The 27835-nt window shown below is 35.7% G+C and overlaps 2 protein-coding genes across 2 annotated transcripts; one reads left to right on the forward strand and one right to left on the reverse strand.

Moving 5' to 3' along the window:
- Positions 1-9: 9 nt before the first annotated feature.
- GPALPP1 (GPALPP motifs containing 1) lies at positions 10-27835 on the forward strand. Its single transcript, XM_079137000.1, has 8 exons — positions 10-170; positions 9184-9316; positions 10112-10204; positions 13473-13578; positions 15409-15540; positions 16115-16279; positions 20546-20644; positions 27486-27835. The coding sequence occupies exons 1-8, from the start codon at positions 83-85 to the stop codon at positions 27702-27704; spliced, it is 1035 nt and encodes a 344-aa protein (XP_078993126.1). The 5' UTR covers positions 10-82; the 3' UTR covers positions 27705-27835.
- Positions 22454-23697, reverse strand: LOC306659458 (mitochondrial fission regulator 2-like). The gene is given in 2 exon segments (XM_079137008.1): positions 22454-23134; positions 23136-23697. Coding segments are annotated over 2 exon segments (1086 nt in total). The 5' UTR covers positions 23678-23697; the 3' UTR covers positions 22454-22590.

Below are 27835 nucleotides of genomic sequence, written 5' to 3' on the forward strand. Positions count from 1 at the left end.
CGCGGAGCAGCCGGGGCTGCCTTTGGGGTAGATTTGACGCGAACCGATAAACTTGACTGGTGGTCAGTGTCCGCCCCCGCGGATGGCCAGGGACCTGATCGGACCGGCGCTGCCGCCTGGTTTCAAGACCCGCGGAACAGCAGAGGACGAGGAGCGGGACCCAAGCCCGGGTAAGCGGCGGCGAGTCCCCTGCCCGCCGGGCCCAACTCTTTCTGGCCCAACCCTGCTGTCTGAGAAAAGGTCTGGGGCATAGGAGGGCGGAGGAGTGGGGAGTGGGTGCCGGCCGCCGCAAGTTTATTCTCCTTCCCAAGCCTTACCAGTGAACAGTGGGAAGGAGGCGCCTCAGAAACTGAGCTTTGGCCTGACAATCAACGACGAAGCATTCCCACTTGGTGCTTCATATGCCCGACGCAGTGTTAATTGATCAATACACGTTCAGTCATTCAAGCCTCCCAGCTACTGTATAAGGAAAAGATTATTATTCCCGTGTTACAAGTGGAGACACCGACAAGTGAAGCCAAGACATGCCCAGATCACCCAGCTCGTCAATGTTGGAGCCCATATTAGAACGGGGCTGGCCCCTAGCTTCTTCCCAATGTTGCTTTCTGACGTACAAGACCTTTGCAGAGGATCATATACCCTCTAACCCCAGATCTGCCTGTGTAGCCTCTCATTCTGTCCTTCCTTTTGACACACACATTTCATTGCTCATACTAGTCTGAGTTTCTGCACACTTCCGCAACTCTGTGCTTTCTTCTGGCCTTAGGTTGAACTTACATCTGACAATATCCTACCTATCCTTGAAGGCCTAACTGAAGTGTCAGCGAAATCTTTCCTAACTCTCCCACGCATTACAATGCCTTCCTCTTTATCCTTAGGGATTTTCCTTGAATAAGGTTGAAGAAAATGTAGGTGAATTCCACTGAGTGAATGTTCTGCAATTTATTTATCCATTTTATCATTGATGAACTTTGAATGGTTTCCATTTTTTGCCTGAACAAAAAATTCTCCTGTGCATTGTATAAGCTCAGGGGCACGGTTAGCAGCCAAATAAAATCGGACAGAAAGCAGCTGAAGCAAGCTTTATTGGAATTTGGGCTCTCGGGCGAAATTCCCAGCCCCCGGGGCTACAGGTCGGGGTAGGGAGCCGGAGAAAATCGCTCGTGGTCCTGGTTGCCCAGGGTCTTTATAGGCCGGAATGGGCGGGGGTCTTGGCTGAGTGACAGGTGGAGTTAAGGGTCAACAGGTGGAGTTAAGGGTCAGTGGAGATTTCTTGTCCGTTTGATTGGTCACCCGTTTGGCGCGCTGCCCTTGGTCTCAGTTGCTCCACTCTCTCAGTCGCCCAAATTCTGACCTACCACATTGCATTACATGTCTATGGCAGACACTTCTAGCTTCAAAGTACTATACCAATTTACCAAGCTTCTCAGTATTCTATGAGAATTCTCCGAGAATTCTAGTTGTCTCATGTTCTCCATAATAGTTTTTTGTCCTTTTAATCTGATTTTTTTTTTTTTTTTTTAGCAAAAATCTTATGGTAGTGTTAATTGACCACCTTTTCTTGTGTGTGTGTGGGGGGGGGGGTTGTTGTTGACCGTTTGGACATATGTACAGTCATTTGATCATTTTTTCCATTGAGCAATTTATCTTACAGATTTGTAGAGTTCTTTCTATAGTCTACATATATCACTTTTCAGATTATTTGTATTACAGTGGATAGAAATATACTCTAATTCTATAGCTGCATTTTCACTCTCATTGGTATGTTTTGATGAACATAAATTGTTAATTTTAACATATTCCAATTCACAATTTTTTTTCTTTTTTATAGTAGGACTTTCTGCATTCTGTTTCAGAAACTTTTTCCTTCTCCAAGGTTAAAGAGTTATTCTATGTGTTCTTCTAAAAGCTTTATTGTTTCAGCTTCCATGTTTATTTTAACAGTACATCTGTAATTGATGTTTGCTTATGGTACAAGGTAGGGATGAAGTTTTTTCCTCCCCTGGGTCACTACTTGGCCTGGCCCATTTTTTGAACTAACTGTTCCTTCTCTGCTGCACTATAATGTCATCACTTTCCTTAGAGTAACCAATATATGTGAATCTAGGTTGTTGTTGTTGTTCTAGTAAAATATATGTAATCTGAAGTATATCACATTAACCATTTTTAAGCACTCAGTTCAATGGCATTAGATACATTTCTACTATTGTGTAACCATCACCATCATTCATCTCTAGAACTTTTTTCATTTTGCAACACTGAAACCTGTATCACTAAACAAAAACTCCCTATTTGTCCATCCCCCAGTCCATAGCAATCATCATTCTACTTTCTTTTTTTATGAAATTGTCATAATTATCTCATGTAAGTGGAATTAAACATTATTATTTGTTACCGTTTCGTAACTATCTTATTTCACTTATCAAATTGTCCTCAAGTTTCATCCATGTAGCACATATCAGAATTTCCTTCAAGTGAGGATTCTTGAACCCAGTCTGATATCTGCCCTGTATTCCTCAAACTCAGCTTAGAGAAAAAAAAAAAAAAAATTACTGATAAGGGAGACCAGTTCAGAGAAGGGAAGGAGACCACAGGTCTGAGATGGAATGAGTATACTTTATTCAAATATATATTCTGGAAATTGACTGTTTGAAAATTTCCCCTGAGATCATGTCATGTAAAAACACTGAGGTACAAATACTTTCTTACAGTCAATTCACATGTCCCAGATGCTCCTCTGCAAACCTAAGTGAAGCCTTGGCCATTCTGACACTAACTCTAGTTCCTTATCTGCAGTGACTTTTACCTCCACTAATTTCAGCTGCATTTATAGTCACACTCTGGACCCTGTCTTACTGCCAAAAACTTAAATTCAGATCTCATTGTCAAGCAACAACTCCTTATTCACCCATCATCCTCACTCAGTTACTCCCATTTCATTTGTCTTTTGTTTTTTAACCTCATTCAGCTGACCAGTCTCTGTCTTTGTATATTCTCCCTTAAATTATTTCTGTCCCTGATCCACTTAGACTCTAGGGCCCTTCGACTTCCTTATTTCATTAAGTATTCTGGTAAACCCATTCAGCAGAAAAGAAACCCAGCCCTGGATCATTACAAATGTTAACTTCAGTAAGCCTATGTCTAGGCTGCCAAACGCTGCTAAGAGAAACTTCACACCTCCATAGACTATAGACTAATTAGACTAATGATACTAAAATTATAGTTTCTTCCCTAACTGTATTTTTAAGTCTGCCCAGGAATCATCATAGGTTTCGCTTAGCTCTCTTCACATAGCAACACTAGCTGCTGATACTGATGCTTTTTTGCTTTTTTTTTTTTTTTTTTTTTTTTTTGTGTGTGTGTGTGTGTGTGTGTGTGTGTGTTTCTGGAGATTGAACCCAGGGCCTTGCACATGCTGGGCAAGCATCCTACCACTGAGCCACATTCCCAGCCCACAACCATGACTTTTTAGTACCTTCTTTTTCTTTCTTAAACTTTGTATCTTTCCCTCAACTTCATTGAAATGATACAGGAGGATTACAACTTCCCAGATATTGGTTACAATAACTAAAAATGTTCCTGAATCTATTTTTGTCTTCCTTTGATAACAATGGAAGAGATGTACTATGTCCTTCTAAAGCAAATCCTTCCTTTTTACTCTGAATCCCTTCCTTATTTTCAGGGCTGCACACCCTTAACATTTTTACCAAAATGCTCAAATTTTTCCCATCTTTTAAGAAAATTCTACTTCATATCTCCCACTAGCTATTCTTCTTTTTCTCTTACTGTCTCTGGACGCTCCATTTTATCCTAACCCACTGTATCCTGGCTTCTGCTCTTGCCAGGCCACTGAGACTGCCCTCGTCTATTTCTCTGTAGAAATAAACATCACTTATTGCTAAATTCAAGACTACTTTCATCCCTAATCTTGCTTGACTTCACAGCAGCACTTAACTCACTGATCCTTCTTTCCTCTCTTGATCTCAGCCATCCCAAACACCTTTCTATTTTCTGGGAACTAGGCTCTTTTGCTTTCAGGGCTTGGCAGATACATTTCCTTCTGATTGGACAACTTTTCACTCAATCCCCACCCACTTTTCCCAGCTAACTCTGCCTTGTTTGGGGGCCTTCCCTCAACCATCACTTCTTTTAGGAAACATTTTCTGACATTTCTGTGCAAAGACTGGGTTTGGGACTCCTTGATATTTCTGTAACTTAATCATGTTATGGGGTTAGCACTTATCCTGTAAAGGACCAGATAGTAAATATATTTGGCTCTGCAAATTGACATGTATATAACAAGAGAAAACTAATGTTTACTTTTTTTTTTTTTTTTTTTTTTCTTTCAGTACTGAGGATTGAACACAGGGGCACATTTCCTCTAAGCTACATTCCCAACCCTTTTTATGTTTTATTTTGAGGAAAGATCTTGCTAAATTGCCCAGATTAGTAAACCTCCTGTGTCATTCTCCCAAGTAGCTGGGATTATAGGCGTGTGCCATTGCACCCAGCTCAAATTTCTACAAATTTTTGTTTCATAACATAACATAACATGGCATAATGGAATACATTTTTTACAAGTCTACTAATGAGAAGAATAGCATTGCTTTTAGGGGTGTAACATTTCATTTCATTGGGATTCAGAGTTGATGTCTCCAAACATCAATTGCAAAAAAAGCCAATTGCAACTGTTCATGTGTTAATGCTGATTGTAATGAGATTTTATGTATTATACTGAGTCCATTTTTGTATGCATAATTCTGTGTGATAGCTGTTGCAAGGGAGATATAATGAAACCTTAAGCATGACCCCTATTCTCTTGAAACTTGTGATGTTGTAAAATTACCATTGCAGAGGAAGAACTTCTTAATCATAAGTGTCACTGCTTTAGAAAGGATATGAAAGAGTTCATTATATGTACCTCAGATAATCTTTTAGACAATTTATATAGTTCAGAAGATAGATACTCATAAAAAAGTGAAGCCAGGAATGTCCTTAATGTTATTTGGAAGTCAGTAATGTGGATTCATTTGCACCTTTAATATTCTTCTTTTTCTTTATTTTATATTTCTTTTTCTTTATTATACCATCTTTTAGTAATCTGCTGTTTCCTTATATAATAGTTATTTCTTTTGATTCAGCTCAAATAGAAATTAATGATTTGGCACATGTCTGTAATTCCAGCAACTGGGGAGGCTAAGGCAGGAGGATCACATGTTTGAGGCCAGCCTCAGCAATTTAGCAAGACTCTGTCTCAAAATTTAAAATAAAAAGCACTGGGGATGTAGCTTCATGGTAGAGCAACCCTGGGTTCAATCTCTAATGCCAATGAAATAAAATAGGAATTGATTTTATGTACGAATGTCACTTTTATGCATTATCATTTTTAAAAATAAGGACATATGTTCTTCTTGGATGAGTTTTATCTTTATCTGCCTATTCTGTTGTTATCGTTGTTGTTGTTGTTGTTGTTGAAACAGGGTCTCACTTAAATTGCTTAGGGTCTTGGTAAATTGCTGAGGCCAACTTCAAATTTGCAATCCTCCTGCGTTAGCCTCCCAAGCCACTGGGATTATTCTTTTTTATAAACTTATATTCTACTTTTAAAATTCAAGGTAAACTTATCTGTTAGTTATAATATCAAGGACAGCACATACTTAGATCATCTTAAGCTCTCTAATCACTTGAACTATATGGAAGAATAATAAAATTTCTCTTTGATACAAACGAATCTAAAACTTTCCAGTAGTATCCACTTGATGTTACATTGATAGCACCCACATATAAGAAAGGAAAAAGTAAAAGAGGAGATAAAAACTTCCCTCTTTAATATTTAAAATCAAGGACAAGATGGAAAGAACTAATCACTATGAGAGCAAAATACAGTTCCCCAGTCTTCTAACAGGACACATTATCATTGAGGTCAGAGGTCAGATATAATCACCATTTATAGTTGGGGGACATTTGCATACTGAGACATTAAATTTTCAATAAATCCTAAACAGAAGGTATAGGTGTGAATTTGGTTCTTAATTTTTAATGTTTTCCTCTTTTTGCTGCTTTATTGTTATAAGGCATGCAATACTGGAAGTTAAGCATTTGTTTTCTAAAATCCGTCCCTTTAATGATACAAATAATGAAAAAAAAGTCAAATTTTTAAATATTTAATTTTGGATTTTTAAGTCTATTGAGTATAAGTACTTGTTCTATTTGTCTTCAGAGTTTTTGCTTTAACATCTAAAAAAGATTCATTATCTTATTTCAAATCATTAAGTGTCCTGGGTGAGATGAATCACTCATTTGCCTCTGACTTTTAGGAAAGTTGCTTTGTTGAAATGCTGTTCTATACTTAACCTAAATTTGAATGGAGTATCCTTTAGTGTATACAAATGATGAGTTCAGTTTCTGAAATTAAAATTTTTATTTGTAATTTTTCAAAAAAAAAATAAGTATTTATTCTATAGTACTACTCCAGGAGAGATAGGGAAAAAAAATTTTTTTTTTTTTTTTAGAACTAGGCCAGTAGTCCCAAAACTAACCTGAGGTTCATACTGGTATGCCCAAGTACCACCTGTAAAAAAAACCACCTGTGAAAAGAAACCTTGAGTCTTGAGTCTTTCCCCTAAACCTCTTTTCTAAGAAGTCTCCCCTATATGAGAAAATAGCATTGCCATCCACCTGGCTGGACAGTCGGGCCAGAAGCATAAGACTCGTCCTCAGTCCCTTGTTTGATTTTTTTACCCCCTTCATTTCCTACATCCACATCATTAGCAAATCCTTTGTTCTTCCTCCAAAGTACATTGCAGATCAAACCATTTCTTATCAACTTTCTAATATATATTCCCTACTCTTGATATCTCTTCTATTGTCTAAAAGCAGTTTTGCTTTTTTAATTTCAGGTAATTCAGATCTCTTCTGACTGAAGAACCTCTTTATAACTGCCTGTTATAATTATAATCCAAACTCCTTGTCATAGCCTATACTCACATTTACTAAGCACTTATTACACTAGATACTATTTTAGGTCCTTTGCATGTATTAACTGATGTTGTCTTCACAACTATCTAGTAGAGTTGAAACTATTGCTAACCTCAATTTTACAAAGCAAGACTAACACAGGAAGGTTAAGTAACTTTTCCAAGTCACACAGCTAATAAGTGACTGGGCTGTAATTCAGAGTCAGTGAATCTGACTTCAGCCCACAGAATCTGGCCCCTTCATGCCACCCAGCTTCATCTTGTCATTTTGCTTATTTTGCTTTAGCCCTGCTGGGCTTTTTTATTCCTGGAATGCATAAAGCCTGTTCTCTCTGCAGGACTTCCTCTGCCCCCACAGGCTCTTCCTCTATCTAAAATGCTGATTGATTGGTTGGTTGATTGATTTACATATACTAGGGATTGAACCCAAGGGTGCTTTACCACTGAGCTACAGCCCCAGTCCTTTTTATTTTTTATTTTTTTAAATATTTTTTTAGTTGTCTGTGGACCTTTATTTTTTTATATGCGGTGCTGAGAACTGAACCCAGTGCCTCACAAAAACTAGGCAAGTGCTCTACCACTGAGCTACAATCCCAGTTTCCCCTGTCCTTTTTATTTATTTATTTTTATTTTGAGACAGGGTCTCACTAAGTTGCTGAGGCTGGCCTCAAACTTGCAATCCTCCTGCCTCAGCTTCCTGAGTCATTGGGATTATAGGTGTGCATCACTACATCTGGCTAGAATGTTTTTCTTTTAGATCATTACTTGACCAGTCATCTCATTATTTAAGTTCGTCTAAAGGCCTTAGAGAGGTGTTCCTGACCACTTTGAAACTTCTCACATGCCAGGTGTGCTGTCATATTCCTGTAATCTCAGCTACTCAGGAGGCTAAGGCAGGAGGTTCAAAATTCAAGGCTAGTCTGGACAACTTGGCAAGAACCTATCTCAAAAATAAAATTTAAAAAAATTGCTCTCCCATATATTTTTCCTGTTTTGTAGCAGCACTTTAACTCTCTGATCTGTTGAATATTGGTCAGTAGAGTAGTCAAGGAAATAGGCTCTGAAATCACATTGGTGGGTCATAACCAGCTCTACTGTTTAGTTGTGTGAAGTTGAGCAAGTTACTTAATCTTTCTGTGCCTCGGTTCCTCATCTGCAAAATAGAAATAAGAATAATACCTCCCTAATAAAGTTGTTGTCCGAATTAAATAAGTTAATGAATATAAATCTCTTTAAACAGTAACCAGCACATAAGAACTGGAAACATGTTATTTGTCATTTAAGTGTCACTTCTTTTTTAGATTTCTTTATGGTTAATATAGAATGTCATACTCAGAATGCTATTTTGAAAAATCATATTTTCAGGCCTTCTTTCAGGCCAACTGAATCATAATCTCTGAGAAAAGGGCTCAGGATTTTTTGGGGGGAGTGGGTAATGTTTTAACTAGTCTGATAAACATCCAATTTGGGGAATTAATACAGTACACTTGTGGCATTGCCACCGAGGATCAGCATGGACGGTTGTGTCTGTGTGACATCACACAGTGACACCATGCAGTAATTTTTAATTTTGCTGAGCAAAGTGCCCTAGTAAGTTGTCCTGGAAGACCCTCACCCTCTCCCCAGCATCTCTGCCACAGTATAGCCTTATTCTCTTTTCTCTTTCTCTACTATCAAGCAGTAAAAATGAGAGTTACTAATTTTGTTTGTACTTGAAAAATCAGCTTAAAAACAAAACAGAAATATGGTGATGCCAGTAAAGTTGTTTTTTTTTTTAAGTGGTAACTGTTAGAAACTAGAATGAATCATTTTTTATTTCTGATACTTTATAGTATGGAGTGGCAAGTTTGTTGGTTGGTTAGCTCCATGACATAAATGGTGCCTACCGTATGCTGACTATAATCAGAAACCATATTGGCAGGCATACCAACCAATGCAAAAATTGCCTATTATCAGCAAAATTGTTATTGTTATAAGTTTAGGTATTAAAGATTTTGGACTTTCATAAAAGAAGTGGTGTAAGATATGATTTCAACCTTCCTGGAAATGGAAAGACAAAATATAGGAGGGATTGAGATTCAAATCCATAATAAATGATAGGCAGCCAATGCTGTGAAATTCAGAAAAGAAAGTGAAAAATGTCAGCTAGGAGGGCTCGGTGAAACAGTCGAGGCTAGTTGTGATACACACAACAAATCTTATTTAGTTGCAGGACCAGCTCTGCCCCCTAATTATAAAAGCAGTAGTTCAGATTCATCAGACAGTGATGAGGACAGTAGTTCTTTGTCCGAAGAAGGAAATCAAGAATCTGAAGATGATGATACTGGTCCAACTGCAAGGTAAGTCACTAAATTTAACAAACCAAGTTGCAGACCTAGTGTAAGTTGACTGGAACTGATAGCTAGTGAGGGAATGTCATACCTGAATTATATAGTACAGGAAGAAATAATTTCATATGGCATTCCATCATAAACTAAACCTTTTACAAAGAAGTTTATTCTAGTAGTATATAGGCTCTGAGATATTTAGAATTTCAATGAAATTCTTATATAAAGAATTTTTCTTTAACATATATTAACATGACTAAATATGCTAAATAAACCATAGAATTTCTTTTTAAAATTGTATGTGCAGTGGATACTGTTTAAATAAATGAATGACGTTCTTCTAATCTACCCTTATTCACCATGAGTCCATGTAAATAAGAAGTTGGATCTTTGTTTATTTTTGGGTAATAAAGTATTTGATGCATTTAAAAAATTATGAGATAGAAAGAGCAAGTTCTAACCCCTTCCTTAAGTGAGACTAAAGTCAAACTCATACACTTTTCACTAAGAAACATCCGAGAAGACTATTCAAAATTTCATTTAGTGGAATCTTTAATACTACAGAAAATATAGAATAGTGATACAGCATTGCTTTAAAATATGACAATCTCTATTTTATACCAAAAATAAATTCCAGGAAAGGATTAATTAAAAACTATTGTATTGTCCATTTTTCTATTATTTGGTAAAATTAATTTATTGTTTTAGTGTTTACACAATTAAAGTTAATGATTCCTTTAAAAATTAAAATTTCTCCATGTGAAAAAATTTTGACATATGCATTAAAATATACTACTTTGTTTTCAGAAAACAGAGGAGAAATCAGGATGATGATGATGATGGGTTTTTTGGACCAGCCCTTCCTCCTGGATTTAAAAAGCAGGATGATTCTCCTCCCAGGTGATAATGTGTAATATTTCAGGCCAGTCTTTTTTAATATCTCAGTGTCTGTTAATTCATTGAAGAGTTTTCCAAAATTGTTTTTTAACATATATTTTTATAACATTTGAAATGGGTCATTAACAGGAAAAAGTAATTATTCCCTATAATAAATAATTATTTACATGTTTTTGACACTTGTATAAATTATAAAAAGTGTCCATATCTCTTATTCGATAGTCACAAAAGTGGTGATAGACTGGATGGAATATTATCCTTCTTCATCCTTTAACACATAACAGTGGCAATAATAAGTGGTAGACCATGGACTTGGTCCTGGTGTTCTGACTTGTTATTCAGTTGTTTACTTAAGTATTTATTGATAGAAGAAACAAACCCCAAATTAGTCAATTTCTGTGGACATCAAATTTGTCATATGTAAAGTACAATGACACACACCTTCCAAAATTATTACAATGGTTGAGATTTCTTCTCTTCTACACATGTTTTTGTCTGTATCTTATATGGTGACTAGTCCAGAGTAAGTATACAGTAAATACTGATTCCTATTGTCTTATCAGAACTGCAAAATTTTAAAATACTGAACATAAAATTATACACTGAATTGTTTATAATTCATATCATAGATACCAGTATGCAAGACCAAGTAGAAAAGATGGTTATTCATTTTGTATTCAGTAACCTTGTTCCTTTTAGATGAAACAAGGATAGGCAAATCCCACCTTTTTTTTGGTTTGGTCCCAAAACTACGAATGATTTTTTACATTTTTTTTAATTATAAAAACAAAGACTCAGGAACATAAATGTGGCCCTCCAACTTTAGAATTTACTGCCTAGCCAGGCATGGTGGCACATGCCTGTAATCCCAGTGGCTTGGGAGGCTGAGGCAAGAGAATTACAAGTTCAAAACCAGCCTCAGCAACTTAGTGAGGCCCTATGCAACTTAGCAAGACCCTGTCTCAAAATAAAACATTAAACAGGCTGGGAGTATGGCTCAGTGGTTAAGTGCCCTGGGTTCCATCCCTGATACCAAAAAATAAAATTAAATAAATAAATAAATAAAATTTACTACCTAGCCCTTCCTAGAAAAGTTGCTGCCTCCTGGGATAAAGCATTCTTAAGAACATGCACACACACACACACACACACACACACACACACATTATACATGGACCATCTGTAATCTGAAAACCTGAAATTCAAAATGCTCCAAAATCTGAAACTTTTGAGCACTGTCATTACATCACAAATCTTATGGTTCAGTGTATACCTTGTTTCATGCACAAAATTATTTAAAATAGTGATATTGATCTAACCATCAGGTTATGAGTGTGAGTTGTGTATGAAACATAAATGAATTTCACATTTAGACTTGGGTTCCATCCCCAAGATATATCATTGTATTTATATGCAAATATTCCAAAATCTGAAAAAAATAAAACAACGCCAGAAACAAAACAAAATATTTCAAAATCTGAAATTTGAAACACTTCTGGACCCAAGCATTTTGGCTAAGGACTCAACCTATACTTAATCTACAGCAGTTTTTTTCTTAAGAATTGCATTTTGGCAGTATTAAAATCTATGTGTAAAATAAATAGCTAGTAGCATACACTAAAGTAAAAAAACTCATACACAGCAATAGCATGCCATGGTTATATTTACTATATTTTAAGGTTTTATGTACCACTAATTTTATTTCAACAAACCCCCTGAGGCTAGAAAATTGAACTATAATTGCAGGCATAGCTCTGCTAAAAATTATACTCAGAAAAACCCATGCTGTACTTCCTTCTAGCTTATAAATGATAACTAATTGGATCCAACAGTGCCAAACTTCCCCGTCTTTCATCTGCAAATTGTTATGCTCAAAAAGGTTTTATGAACCAAGACAGGAGGTTATTTAGTGGTCAGATTCAGAACCGAGACTTTCTGGCTCTTGGTACTGTTTCTCCCCTGCCAGGAAGTCTGTCTGTGAGACTCTAATTGAGCACATTGCAACCTGGGGGATTCAGCTTTAGGACTTCAGTGCCATCTGTGTCATTAACACTGGCACAGCAACAACTGTGGAAAAAACATTGGTACAAAAGCAAGGGTGAAGAAACTGGTAAGTATTAACAGGAGAATGTATGTATTTTTTCCATTTTATTTTTTCCGTACATAAAATCAGTCTCAGAATTCAAGAAATTCTCTTTTTTGAACTAATGTCATTTCCCTCAGAATGTGGCATTGGGGCAGCTCAAAAGAAAATGACTTTTGGTATCAAATAGGCCAGGGCTCCACCGTATATTGTTTGTGTTGACCTTGGGTGTTAAATTTGCCCAGAGTGAAGTGACTAGAAAGCAGAGTGACTTATACTGATCAGAGTTGTTTTTAAGGAAACAGGTGCACTGGTTGAAATGTGGTTTCAGCACTTTTTCCTTCCTTCGGTCACAATGAACTAACTGTATTTTACACTTACACATCTTTACTAGCTTATTAGTGAGGATGTTGTATAGATTTTTATATTGCCTTGGCTTTTTTGTTTTTGTTTTGTTTTGATGTTGTTTGTTTGTTTTTTGATACTAGGAATTGAACCCAAGAGTGCTTTAGCAGTGAGCCACAGCCCTAATCCTTTTCAAATTTTGAGATAGTTGTTAATTTATTGAGGCCCCTGCCAAGTTGCTGGGGTCCCCACTAAATTGCTGAGACCGGCCTCAAACCTGTAATCCTCCTGCTTCAGCCTCAGCTGAGATTATAGGCATCCACCACCATGCACAACTTACTGTCTTGTATACCATAAGTACTGACATCTATTGTATGTACATGCTATATTTTTCTTTAGGGAAAGTCAATTTATACTTTAATAGCCATAATTATAATGTCCTTAAAATATTTTTCCATGGAAAGTAAATATCACAACTGAAAGAAAGTCAAGGCACTAAATAGAAAAACGCCTTCACAAGTTTTATTCATCTAAGGCTTTTTAAAAAAATTATCATTTTTATTTAGTATAGTTTTTTAGGAAGTAGGGACACACAAGCATCACAAAGATTGAGAATTATTGGCATATTATCTAATTGACTAACAAATAGAAAGTTAAAAATGCCAAAATTAAGTTTTTTAAGACTCCTAGTAGAAAAATATTAGGTAATACTGGTGAAAATAATATGGTGAATAATTTTTTTATTTTCAATGTTTGTATCTAGTTTTATTATTTTTGTGAGCTTTTATTCTGAAAACTACTTTAAAGTTAGGGAGAATGATAAATGTGTATTTTATTTTTCAGGCCTATAATAGGTCCTGCATTGCCTCCTGGTTTCATTAAATCTGCACAGAAAAGTGACAAAGGCAGAGATGATCTAGGACAAGTATCATCATATTTCAACTCTGAGGTTTGAAAAGTTTCCATTTAAAGAAAAAGATGTAACAAAGTCAGAACTTTAGTGGTAACTATAATCATTTGACTCAAATGTAATATAAGAATCAGTTATATTCAGATTAATTTAAGATTGTAACATAGGTAGAACTTCAGGTAGCTGTTCACAAACCTGAAACTCTATAAGAAAAACCGCAAAATTGACAGAGTGAAGGGAGACTTTAAAGTATTAGAAAAATAGGACATGATGAAAGTTTAAGGAATCATTGTAATTTGACCTGAAGGAAAGAAAACAGGAGCATTAATAATAGACTTTACCTTAAAAATCACTCTGTCCTATTCAGTTCTGCTACCTGTATATGACAAAGATGCTGGTGATTAAGTAATTTCTTATGAAAAGATAGATCAAATGATTTTGGAGTAAAGTATGAAGGCTGTTTTTCTCTTGAAAATAGCTGGAATTTATATAGCACTCTTCATTTTTAGTGCATTTTCCCCATACATGGATCTTATTTTTATCTTTTCTACAGCTGCATAAAATGAACTTTATCCATTACCTTACAAATGTAAAAGACCAAAGAAATTGGGTAATTTACCAAAATTAACACAATTTTTGCTTATTGAAGCCATGACTCAAACCCAGTTCATGTGACTTTAAATCATATATTCAGTATCTTATGCTTCAGTACCTTCCTACAAATGAATTCAGGTAATCAAGAGACTCCAGCCCATCTCCACTGAGAATTCACCACTAAGGTTACTCAAAGTAAACAGCCCAGCAATTACGATTGTGAACTTCAGGGTTACTCATCATTTCTACAAGTATTTCTAGAGCTCCCGTCCATGTGTCAGGCATAAGTTAAAGAAATGAATCTGTCAACAAATGTTGTTCTTGCCTTCAGAAGACGTCCAGAATCCAGCCACTTCTTTACCTACCATGGTCCAAGTGACCTCACATTTCATCTATTTAATTGGTTTGTGGGGAAAATGAAAGCAATATAAATGATCTCCTGACCTTACTAGTTAAAACCTAAGAGGAAGAAGCTGTCTGTCATCTTAATAAATCTCCTGGGGGAGGGGCTGGGGTTATAGCTCAGTGGTGGAGCACTTGCCTCACACAAGTGAGGCCCTGGGTTCGATCCTCAGCACCACATAAAAAAAAATAAATAAAATAAAGGTTAAATTCTTAAAAAATAAAAAATCTGCAGGACAACCTGTAAGCATCTCATACATGAGGATATGAGTCTGAGGACAACAGACTCATACATGGAAGCCATTTGTCAAAATGACTTAATAAGAACAAGTTGAATTCAATAACTATAATACTATTTTATCTTTGAAGTGAGTAAGGTGCTTTTGGAACTGAATTAACTCATTGGGTCAGAATTCTGTGAATTATTGCACAATATTTCTGTTCATGAAAGCTGATATAGCTCCCAAGAATGCCCTGCTTATGTACATTTTATTCCAAAGAACTTTTTATATACATGAATAAAATTAGCTTCAAATGTGTCACCTCTGACCAAGTGGTGATAAAAATCAGAAATATTATGTTAGAAAGAAGTCCAAGGCTACATCTATGTCTATCAGGAAGAGAGCTTCAATAGTTTACCGTGGACATAGGAAGAGAGGTGAAATAGTCCACATGCCATGAACTTACCTCTCCGTACAGTGCATTTGAGGAAGGCAAGGAAGAGGTTCTTATTGTTTGGTGATGATTCGTTACTTGCTTTTTTGTTTTATTATCTTTAGGTAATCCATTTCAGTTAAATTTAAGTAATTTAGAATTATTTCCTATAACTTATAACTCTGCTGTTGGATTAAAGATAATGTCTTATTTTCAAAGGAAACAGATAGCAGTGAAGATGAGAATATTGTTGGACCAATGCCTGCAAAAGGACCAGTTAATTATAGTGTAACAACAGAATTTGAAAAAAGGGCTCAGAGAATGAAAGAAAAACTAACTAAAGGAGATGATGTAAGTTTTAAAGATACTTTAAGAAACTAAATAGATTAAAAATCCAGGGGCTAGGGCTGTAAATCAGTGGTAGAGCTCTTGCCTACCATGGATGAGGCACTGGGTTCAATCCTCAGCACCACATAAAAATAAATAAAATAAAGACATCCTTCTAAAACTACAAAAAAAACTTTAAATAAAAACAAAATGTTCAAAATAAACATTAATTCTGTGTGTGTTTGTGTGTGGTGTGTGTGTGTGTGTGTGTGTGTATGTGAAGTATAGAATCCAGAAACTTTATTGGAAAAGATTGGCAAATTTTTCTACTAAAAATATTCTGAATGGCAAGATATAGTCAAAAGAATAACAAATTGGATGAAAATATTTGTAACATGGCAAAAGTATGTGACAGAAACATCAAACCTTTCTATTAAAGTCTGTCAGTAAATTTAAAACTTCAGTTGAGAAACACAAACACAATAGTATTTTTATATACCCACACCACAATTATGTGCACATGCACATGCACACACACACACCCACACACACATACTTTGCACGCTGCTTTTTCTTTAACTTTTAATTTCTCATAAAGGATTCATCTAAACCAATAACAAGAGAGTCATGGATGACTGAACTTCCTCCAGAAATGAAAGACTTTGGTTTGGGGCCAAGGGCCTTTAAGAGAAGAGCTGATGACAAATCCGGAGATCGATCAATCTGGACAGATACTCCAGCTGATAGAGAAAGGAAAGCTAAGGTGAGAGGTTTTTTTGTTTTGTTTTGTTTTGTTTTTTAATTTATTTTTATTGTAAACAAATGGGATACATCTTGTTTCTCTGTTTGTGCATGAAGTAGAGGCATACCATTTGTGTAATCATACATTTACATAGGGTAATGGTGTTTGATTCATTCTGTTATTTTTTTCCTTCCCCCCCACACCTCTCCCACCCCTCTTTTCCCTCTATACAGTCCTTCCTTCCTCCATTCTTGCATCTCTCCCACCCCCCCCATTATGTGTCATCATCCACTTATCAGCAAAATCATTCATCCTTTGGTGAAATGGTGTTTCCATTCCAAGTTTTCTAAGGAATCTCCACACTGCTTTCCAGAGTGGCTGCACTAATTTGCATCCCCACCAGCAATGTATGAGTGTTCCTTTTTATTTATGTCCATGATGGCTCAATATTGAAAAGATATAATGCAAAATTATTTAAGGGTACTACTTTCTGAAATTATGATCCAAAGGGAAAATATTTTTTCCCTGAAGTTATGAAGAAGGAAAGTCATACTGTTTATTATTTTTCAATAAACTGCCTCATTTAAACCCCAAGAAAACCATGAGACATAGGTTTATTGACTTCATGCTATAGAGGGAGAAACTAACCTCTGTGGTGCAGCTTTTCACTGAGCTAGGAAATGATGAGCAGAAAGTCCATTTTATGTTGGCAAGGATATCGGGAAAAGGTACACTCATACATTATTGATGAGATGGCAACTTTTTGCTACTATTATGGAAAGCAGTATGGAGATTCCTCAGAAAACTTGGAATGGAACCACCATTTGACCCAGCTATATCACTCCTCCATTTATACCCAAAGGACTTAAAATCAGCATACTACAGGGCCACATCAATGTTTATAGCAGGTCAGTTGACAAAAGCTAAATTATGGAACCAACCTAGGTGCCCTTCAACAGATAAATGGACAAAGAAAATGTGGTATATATACACAAGGGAATATTACTCAGCCTTAAAGAAGAATGAAATGATGGCATTTGCAGGTAAATGGAGCTGGAGAATATCATGTTAAACGAAATAAGCTAGTTCCAAAAAGACCAAAGGCTGAATGTTTTCTCTAATATGTGGATGCTAATTCATAATAAGGGGTGGAGGGGCTAGGGAAGAATAGAGGCACTTTGGATTAGGCAGAGGGGAGTGAAGGGAAGGGAGGGGATACAGCATAGGAAAAGTTCATTTTAAGTGTTTTTAACTCTGTATTCCCTCGTCTTTATATATCACACTTTCTACGTGAAAACATATCTTTTAAAATATATTGAAAAAAATACTTGCATATTAAACTAGAAAATTAAAATTTAGTATATAGTACCACTATATATTAACTATATCAGATCACAAAGTTGTTCATTTTCTGGTATATTTGTTTCTGTGTAAAGTTCATGACTAATTTTTGTCACAAATCTTGGTCATATTTCCTTCTTGATAGGTTCTCTCCAGTTTCTTCATGTTACTTTGTATGTTTGATTTCACAGTGTACATACATCTCCATACCTCTAATGCGCTTATGTTCCACTTAGCCAGCATGGCCTAAAAGAAAGGATTGCTCTTTAGAGAGAAATGAAAAAGTCATGCATAAGTTGATTGAATGACATCTGTTACCTCTTCACATCCCAGTCTTGAGATCTAACAGTTTCTTATTAAGATCAGGTTTTCATCTCCATTTGAACATGACATCACTTCTCTCTTCATATTTACAAGTAAAAGCCTCTACTTTCTGAAGAAAATTTAATGGAAAAAATAAGAAATATGCTATTCCTATGTTTTTAATGTACTTTATTTCAAATATGTTGTTTTAATTCATTACTAAGGTAAAAAATATAATGAGGACCTCCTTAGTTTTACTAAGCAAATAACATGAAAATATATGTTGAGAACAATAGTTTTCAGTCATTTTTATGTGTGTCTTCCTTATTCCTGGTTGGGAGTATATTCCATAGAAAATCATAGTAACATTTTTTCTAACTATAGCTTGTTAAAAGTTTATCTAAGTATTTATGCATGTATGCTATTATAAATGGAATTTTTGTTTTGTTCCAAATTCCAGTTATCTAATGTTGTTATGTTCTATATATTGACAGTGTGTTATACAACTTTGCCATACTTGCTTATTAGTTTGGAGAGGTTTTCTGGTAGATTTGGGGGTGTTGTGTATACAGTCATACTCTGTGAATAAAGATAGTTGTCTTTATTTTTTTATTAATATATACACCTTTTTCTTTTTGCTATTTCTAAAAACATAATGGAGAGTTTGTTTCTAAGCCTTATTTTTACTCCTGTGTTTCATCATTATTTATTATTTACCACGGCTCGTGTAATGGGGGGTGAAGGGCGCAGTGTCAATAACCACACAGACACGGGGAGCCAGGTAGGAGCAGGCGAGCTTGTAGCTGCTGACTCATTTATTGCGGAAGCTTCTTCTTTTATTGAGTACCTATCCAATCAGCGCGTCAGTCAGTGCGTCATACCACTCGAAGCCACCAATCATTTGAGGGTTTTGTATTTTGCACCAATGGGGATACATGACTCCACATTCCCCCCTTTTTCTTTTCTTTCTTTTTTTTTTTTTTTTTTGTGCATTGTTAAGTGTCCTTTGGCCAGGAGTAACACTATAACACCACCAGGTGGCCAACCTGCGTGGACACTGCAGGAGATAGGCGGCTGTGCCTGTCTTAGGTTGTCTCCCTCTGGAGATCTTACCCGTCATTGACTACCAGCCATCATCAATCCCAAGTGTATAGCACATATTATAAAGGTAACATGTTGATATAGGGGCTTTTGGGCATCCTTTTTTTTTTTTTTATGATTTTGTCCTTTTTTTATGCTTGGTGTCTTGGAGATCTTCATCGGAAAGTTGTTCTGGTTCCTGTAGACAAACATATTGTGGCTGGTGCTTACCAACATTGCCATCATTTTGCTGATGTCGATTTGAACCTGTAATGAATTTCCTTAACAGCATAGCAAGGTATATCATTAGAAGCATTTCAGTCAAGCACAGGTTTGACATTCCTCGCAGGTACCCACACCAGAGTTTTGCTGGTTTCTGGAAAGACACAAACATAACCCCTACCTTGAGAGAGAAGGGGATGGGGCCCATGCCACTGAGATGATATGGGGTCTTTCCACCTAACTAAAGGCAGAGGAGAATGAGCTGGTAAGGAGTCCCGTAGGCGAAACAGCAAAAGCGGCTGGGTGAGAGGCAGACTGCAGAAAAGCAGATACCGTTCCATGGATGCAGCAAGAGCAGAGATTGGGGCAGAAAAGGAGAGACCTGGGTCAGAAGGAGGGAGAGGAGGAACTTCTCTGGCGGCTGGAATCCATTTAGCTATAGGTTTGGCACAGAGAGGAGCAATGGCATTTTTAACAGCGATAGTGGCTCCCTCCCAAACAAGTTGTTTAACAAGAATATTCTTAACGAGCTCATCAGAAATAGTGGGATCAACAACAGTCTGAACACATGTGAGGAAGTCCAGAAACCATTCATGAGGGCCTTGAATGAGGTGGGGGGTGGGAGGGGTTAGCATTAGGGTTAGGGTTAGGGTTAGGGTTAAGGAGGGGGGCAAGAATGGAGGAAGGAAGGACTGTATAGAGGGAAAAGAGGGGTGGTTCAGTGTTTGGGCATGATCGGCCCCCGAATTAAATGCCCCAGACCAACCGAGAGTGTTGCAGCTCAATGAAACTAGGGAGAATGTGACGAGACAAACAAAAATGGGGAAGAAGAAGGAGCCTATCTTACCTTATAGGTTCCGTATAACACAAAACATAGAACAAAACCCCGAGAGACACATATAGTGTGGATAGGGGCCCTTACCAGAGAGCTGAAGAAAGGGGCCGACCAGCAGCAATGGTCCCACGTTGGGTGCCAGATATATTGTTTACCACGGGGGCTCGTGTAATGGGGGGTGAAGGGCACAGTGTCAATAATTATTAGTCAAAACTTGTCCTTAGTTTGATAAATACATGAGTTCTTACAGTTAATTGATTAAATAAGGTTTTGTATTGGTTGCTCTTTGGGTTTTGTTTTTTTCTGTTTTTTCTTGTTTTCAGAAAGATCATAGAACACTGACAGATCCCTTATTACATATATAAATACTTCTAAATGAAAGGAATTCAAGAAGCCTGGCATAGTTTAGTTTCTTGTTACTTAATCTAAATAAAAAGAATGTATTTCTTTGTTATTTTATCTTAATGATGTGGCTCTATAAAGTGTTATTTGTGTGCATTCCTCAGGAACCACAAGAAGCAAGAAAGTTGTCCAGTAAGAAGGATGAGGAATATATATTATCAGGAAGAGATAAGAGATTGGCTGAGCAGGTATCTTCATACAATGTAAGTAAGAAAATTAAACATATAATCTTCTATTTTTCTTTCAGTGCTCTTCTAATTTTTTCTTTTTCTTGTTTCTTTTTTATGATTGCCTCTTTGCCTTCCTGAAATATTTTTAATTTGTACTTTACCTAAGTCATATATCAGAAATTTAATTACTAGAGATATGTAGCCCTTGATCAGCAGTCAAGAGTCCTTCATAGACATCCTGAGTTCATAAGTCTTTAAATTATAAGCAAATTTGGAGTATTTTATGGAAAGACTTAAATATGGGAGAAAATGTTTCCGAAGTAAAATTCAGTGTAAATTTCTACACTAAGATCTTATTCATTTGGCATACATAATTTTTTGTTGTTCTCTTTTCCCTCTTAAAAACTAGTATTTCAGTTCAAATAATAAATGTAAATCTCAGAAATGATTGGTCTCTGAAAAGTCTGTAGGTATTTAGTAAAATTATCTTATGTTCCCTGCATTTTAGTTAATGTAAAGTTCTATTAAAATTGATTTATTGGACATATGTTGACCAGTTTTGGAAACAGACTAAAACCCAACCCATTTGAAACATGTATTAAAACTGATAACTCAAAAGTCAAGTCTCAACAAAACTGAAAGAATAACTGTCATTCAGAACATGTTCTTTGACCACAAGAAATCTAAGTTAAAATTCATAATAACTTAAATGCCATATATAACTGGAAATTAGAAAAATTCAAAGTTTAAATTTTGCATCTAAGTGGAAATGATAATGGAAGTTAGAAAATACCTAGACCTGAATGATAACAAGAATGCAACATATCAAAATGTGGAGAATGCACTTTGGTGCTTAGAGCCAAATTTATAGCATAATAGTTTATATTAGGAAAGAAGAATACTTAAAATGAATAAACCAGGCCTTCTTCCAAAGTGGCATTTCTTACAAAATTGCACTCTCACTTACCCTATGACAACACAGTTCCACTCTTGGGTCTTTAGTTAAGACACATGAAAACGTTCACAAAAAGAGAGAACATGCTTTCTTTATAGTGGCCTCAAAAGGACTTATTCAAGAATATTCATAGAAACTTATTCATAATAGCTGTGTGCTATAAACGGCCCAGGTATCCATCAATAAGAGAAAGAAAAATCAAACTATAGTATAAAATGAAACCCTACTCAGCAATAAAAAGTAACACATTACAAATAAATGCAGCATCTGTATGAATCAGTCATTGTGCTGAGTGCAAGAAGTCAAAGGAGCAAGTATATACTATTTTTTTTTCAAAAGACACATTTATTGTACAAGCTATTTGCAAAAGAACAATGTATAAATGTAATAAGGAATAGAGGAAACAGATGTCAGGCATACATATTTACATAGCAAGTGCAGGCAAAATATGTCAAGAAGATTCTTTAAATACTTCTACTTGTATCACTTAAAATCTGTGTCCAAGACTAATTTATTATCTCAGGAAGAAGTTTTAAAAAGCTCAACCCTCTGATTAAAACTATGAGTTTCCTAATGAAATAAATTATAATTTCATCTTCTTTGAAAATCTCCAATACTAAAGTTCACATAAACCAGATCACTACCAATTTTTAAAAGATTCAAAGGCTCTTAAACTGGGAAGTCAGAATTGCTTAGGACAATTGTTGAAGCATATATTCTGCTTTCAATAATGTTAGCATACAGGGGAAAAACTCCATACAACTGACTCTCTTCAAGAGCCAGTTTACTGCAGAATCTTCCAAAACCAGACAGGTGTTCTTAGGAGTCTTCCTCAGATCTGGGCCCTGACACATCCCAGGATACAGGCTTCATTCAACGTTACTTGACAGAGGATGTGATCCTTTGAAAGGCAGTGAAAGACATGCTGCCATATTTCTGCATCTTTCCTTCCAAGTGTAGAGATAGTTTTTGTTGCCGATACTTCGGTCAACAGCTTTTGTGCGTCATTAGTTTTTCCCTCAGATCACTGTCCTTCTGACTGTGAAATGTGATTTCCAAACCTTGAAGCTTCTGGACTAGAAAATGGAGAAGACTCCCAAGATCTATTTTCTTGGTCAAAGGAGTCATCTTCTTGGAATGCAAATTTCTGTTTAAGTGCATGTGATATTAAGGACACTGGATCCCAATGTGAACTTCGTCTTTTCCTCTTATGAATGGGTCTACCACCAGGTGACCGTTCAACAGCACGAAGCTTGACCTTATTCATATCCTTTAGAACATCCAACATGTTTGGAACATCTGTATTTCTCTGGCTTTTTGAATGATGACTATAACTGGTCTTATTAGCATCAGGGCGCTGCTTTTTTATTTCAGTTGTTGGATTATCTGAGTCACAAATATCAGTACATCCTGGTTGTATAGGAGGAAAACTTGAAGGCTGAAGAGAAGAAAACTGAGGAGGAAGCGGCGCTGGAGGAGGAGGAGAGAGCACTGTACTTGGAAACTGATCTGGATCCACACTCAGTTCAGCTGTCCCCAGCGATGGCATTTGTCCCACACCACTGGGCTCGTTCGTTGTTCAAGTCAAAGGAGCCAGAATGTGTTCTATTTCTTAGTACCTGCATTTCCACAATTGCTGCAATTTGAGAGCGAAGAAAAGTAAGCTCATCTTCAAGGGCAGCTATTTTTTTAATTGCAGCTTCACTTACAGGCAGATCATTTTTCACTGGTTTGTTGTGTCTTTCAGCTGATAACAATGGATCTGAAACTAGTTGTAAAGGATGGAAAAATTCAATTTTTTCCTTTTCTCCATTTTTCCATGTACTAGTTCGAAATCTGAGATAACTGGCTTCTTCCTCATTTGCCACACACAAAATATCAGCAAAAGATGGAACCATAGATCCACAATTATCAGACTCTACAGAGTTCAAGTGCGGGATCAACTCAAAAGCAGGTCTTCGACAAGGTTCTAAAGGAAGCATTTTCCCAATAATACGAACAATACTCCGAGCTGATCCATAGTCTTTATTTTCCCAAATCAGTAAAACCTGGTCTATGGGAACACCAAAATATGCCAGCATCTCGCTTAAGATTTTCAGAATGAGAGACATTGAAGAAGAAAATTCAAGGAAACATTATCAGTTTCTTGGTACCTCCAATTCAGGCGACCGGCGGAGACAACGCTAGGAGCAAAGGGCACAAGCCGACTGGGGGTCGGTCCTGGAGCTCTGCGAGACCCGAGGACTCCGCGGGAGGCGCGCCCGGTCGACCGCGCCCAGGCCGCCAGTCGCGCCTCCTTAGATCTGACTCCAGTATATACTATTTATATGAAGATTTATAATATGCAAAATGATCTGGTGCAAAAAATCAGAATAGTAATATTGGATATGGTTGTGGGATTTGTCTAGGAAGCAGCACACAACTTTCTGGAGTGGCAGAAAAGTTCTAGATCTTGATTGGAGTTTGGATTATAAAGCTTAGTGAATGTACAATTAATATTTGTAAACTTCATTGTATATAAATTTATTTTTAAAGAAAAAATTATGAATAAATATTGAACTCTCATTAATGAATGCATTCTGAAGTTTTTAGGGGAGTGTGTAATGAGGTCTGTAGATTTAACTAAAAATGCAAGAAGTTAGCATTTTAAACTTATGCTGAAATTTTGGTTACTTATTGTGAGATTGACTTCAAAATGTTAATACAGTCTCTTAACACTAAATCATTCTTTAACCCCAAACCTCAGCATTTTTAAATTGAGGACTCTTTTTAAAATATTACCATGGAGACAAAATTCAAATCAGTCAATTAAAAATTAAGCATGAGCTTTTTTAACCATTTCATTCAAAATAAATTGCTTTAAATATTATAAATTAGTATAAAACAAAAACATTTTTTTAAATGATTGAATGTGATGATTCAGCAGACTGATCATTTAGCAAATTGATTTCTACGTGAATTGGCTTTCAACTCATTTTCACTGAAGCAACTGCTTCTAGGTATTTTTATAATTTTTTTTATAGTTTAGCACTAGTTTGGTCCTGTGTATCACATGTGCAGATTATACTAACCTAGATCAACTGATATGAAAGCAACAACTAATATGAAAACTCATTTCTTTTATTATCATAAATTTGAGCACTTGGATTGTTTAAATTGATTATAATAGTTCAGTAGTTTAATGTATTCCCCCATCTATGATGTTTGGTTTACTAATATAGGATATCAGTACATTGAAACCTTCCATCTTTGTTTCTTTACTTTTGTTTGCTTTTTGTTAACTTTTATACAGTTTTGCTCATTAATGTAAATCACTTTCCTCCATAGTGGCTTTAGGTAAAATAATAGGACCTTCCCATTCTGTTCTTTATTACATCTGCTTCAAACTTTGCTTTTTTTTTTTTTTTTTTTTTTTTTTTTTGCAGTGCTGGGGATTTGAACCCAGGGCCTTGTGCTTGTAAGGCAAACACTCTACCAACCTAGCTATATCCCCAGCCCATAAACTTTGTTCTCTGTTTCCTCTGGTTCTTTCATCTTCAGGCCTTCTCCTTCCAACTCTAATTATTAACCTGTTGGCCTCCCTCATTTTATTACCTTATTAAAGAGTTATTTTTCTCTTTAGCAGAGAAAGACATGGATGCAGGAAAAGGAAGGAAAAAATATCAAGTTTTTATAGTGCAACTTTTTAACATTTAGATGTACATCATTATACTTACATTACACGTGTGGTTTCATATCCAAAAATTAACCCTACACATCTCCTTTGGTTGGTATCCTCTCTTCTGTTAATACCAAACTAATAGAAAGATTGATCTACATCACAGATTCTACATCCAGTGGATCACCTATCTCAGGATATGGATGGTAAATCACACATTTCTGTCCCCATTAGCAGTTTTGATTCACTGAATCTAAAATGGGACTCAGGAATTTGTACGTCTTTTCAGCCAGTCAGGGACGGAGACCAGTAGTCTTCAAATATTTTTGTTAGGGGTCCTCTAAAAGAAATTTGAAAAACTATATTCTTACTTGACATCTAAAATATTTTGTTATAAGTTTTAATAGTTGCCAAATATGTAATTTATAGCATATTATCTTACTAGTAAATTCTTCAAATAGACTCTTAAATTCCATAGCAATTCCATACCTAGTATAATCCATTAAAAGATACCTTTGAACAAGCTCTTCCTTAACAATTTTATTTCTCCTTTTTTTGAAGTTCAATTTCACTTCTCTTGTGCTACAGAATTCCATATCCTAGTAGAATTCACTTTTGCACTTGAAAGCCATGTTTTACAATTATCTTGGTAAATCATATTTCTCTGCAACAAAAATATGATATGTACATAAATTGAAATTGAAGTTTTTAAATTTCCCGTGTCTAACTTTAAATGTTAACATTAAACATTAAGAGTAATATTAATTTCTAAATTAAGTTGTAATTTCAGTTGCTCAAAAACACATAAATAGCTAGGTGTGGAAACACACCTATAATCCTAGCTACTTGGAAGGCTGAGGCAGGAAGATTGCAAATTTGAGGCCAGCCTGAGCAATTTAACAAGACCCTGTCTCAAAATAAAAGATAAAAAAGGACTAGAGGTATAACTCAGTGGAAGAGCACTTGCATATTATGTGCAAGACCCTGGGTTCAATTCCCAGTACTGTTTAAAAAAAAAGTATAAATACATTATAAATTTTGATAAATATTAAACATAAAAAGTAAAATATAGCAGTGGTACTTGCCTGCGATCCCAGCAGCTTGGGAAGCTGAGGCAGGAGAATCACAAATTAGCAAAGACCCTGTCTTAAAATAAAATGAAAAATTAAAAGGGCTGGGGAAGTAACTCAGTACCAAAAGAAAGTAAAATTTAAATGTAATTTAATCTCTTAATGAAAGACTGTTTTTCCAGTTAGATCCTGGTCTTTGGATGAGTGCTACTTATTGCTAGAGTAAGGTTTTAGCCTCAATTGTGTTCTTTTGTTTGTTTGATTAATAATTAAGGAACCAAGTTTATATAAAGAAGTAAATGGTAATGGAACACATTTTGTTATAGTGATATATTCAATTGTTTGATCAACTTCAGTGTTCTTAAACCTCATATTGAGCAATTAATAAAATTACTAATGATCTCTGAACTATCAACTCATTAGGAATTCATTTGATTTTTTCACATTGGTCCCATAAATTTGTCCTTTCGTTTTTTTTTTCTTTACAAATCTGTACATCAGGAATAATAACATTCAATTTATAGAGATAGTAAAGATTACAGTAGAGTAAATGCAGTAAATCCAACACAGCATTTATTGAATGATTCTACATACCCATACCTGACACTGTATTAAATCCTTTGTATTCATTGGATCATTTAACTTCTGTCTTGTCCAAATATTTACAAATTATTTTTTTCCCTTCTCTCCACACCGTCACCAACACTTATCTCCCGTCTTTAATAATATCGAGATCCCAACAGGCTCAGGATAGAATTTCATAGTATCTTTTTTTTTTTTAACAAATTATTACCTTGATTGTTGCCATCTTACAGCTGAGAATATGAGGCTTAAATCATTTGCTAACGGTTAACATTGTTGAAAGCAGCAGCACTGTCCTTGCAATTTAGATTTTTCTAAATATGAAACTTAGTTCTTAACTATTTTTCCATACTATGTTTTGATAGCCTTTTTTCTTTAGCAAAATTTAGTGGTTTTTTTTAGCCGCCTTCAGTTTTGTTGAAAATAAAGAATTAGAAAGCATTTGATATGTGTTATCTTCATAGATGCTATCTTGTATTTGAAAAACATGTTGAGTTTGCAAATAACCCTCCTTAATGTATACTGTTGCTGTCTTTTCTATTTCATGATCATATTCTGTCAATGATTTACGAAAGTTAAGTTTTGATCTCTGCTCTCATGTTTCCCCAGGAGTCAAAAAGATCAGAATCTCTTATGGACATTCATCATAAAAAATTAAAAAATAAGGCTGCTGATGATAAAAATAAGCCCCAAGAGAGAATACCATTTGACCGTGATAAAGATCTCAAGGTTAATCGGTTTGATGAAGCTCAGAAAAAAGCCCTAATTAAGAAATCTAGAGAACTAAACACCAGATTTTCACATGGCAAAGGCAATATGTTTTTATAAGTAAGTATTTTTCAGTGAAATGTATTTTCATACTGATGAATTTGAACTTTTCTGAATACTCTGTTGTCTATAATAATTATGTGCCAAGATCTATTTCCTTTTACAATAAAGTAGATTATAAGCCTACGTTA

The sequence above is a fragment of the Sciurus vulgaris genome (genome assembly GCF_902686455.1).
Source record: "Sciurus vulgaris genome assembly, chromosome: 4".
In the NCBI taxonomy this organism is placed as follows: domain Eukaryota; kingdom Metazoa; phylum Chordata; class Mammalia; order Rodentia; family Sciuridae; genus Sciurus; species Sciurus vulgaris.

What these genes read in the sequence shown, in the direction of transcription:
- GPALPP1 (XM_079137000.1), top strand. Translation starts at nt 83, where the DNA reads ATGGCCAGGGACCTGATCGGACCGGCGCTGCCGCCTGGTTTCAAGACC. An exon ending in CATCATATTTCAACTCTGAG is followed by an intron (nt 13,579 to 15,408) that starts GTTTGAAAAGTT and finishes TTATTTTCAAAG; the next exon opens with GAAACAGATAGCAGTGAAGA. An exon ending in ATAGAGAAAGGAAAGCTAAG is followed by an intron (nt 16,280 to 20,545) that starts GTGAGAGGTTTT and finishes TGCATTCCTCAG; the next exon opens with GAACCACAAGAAGCAAGAAA.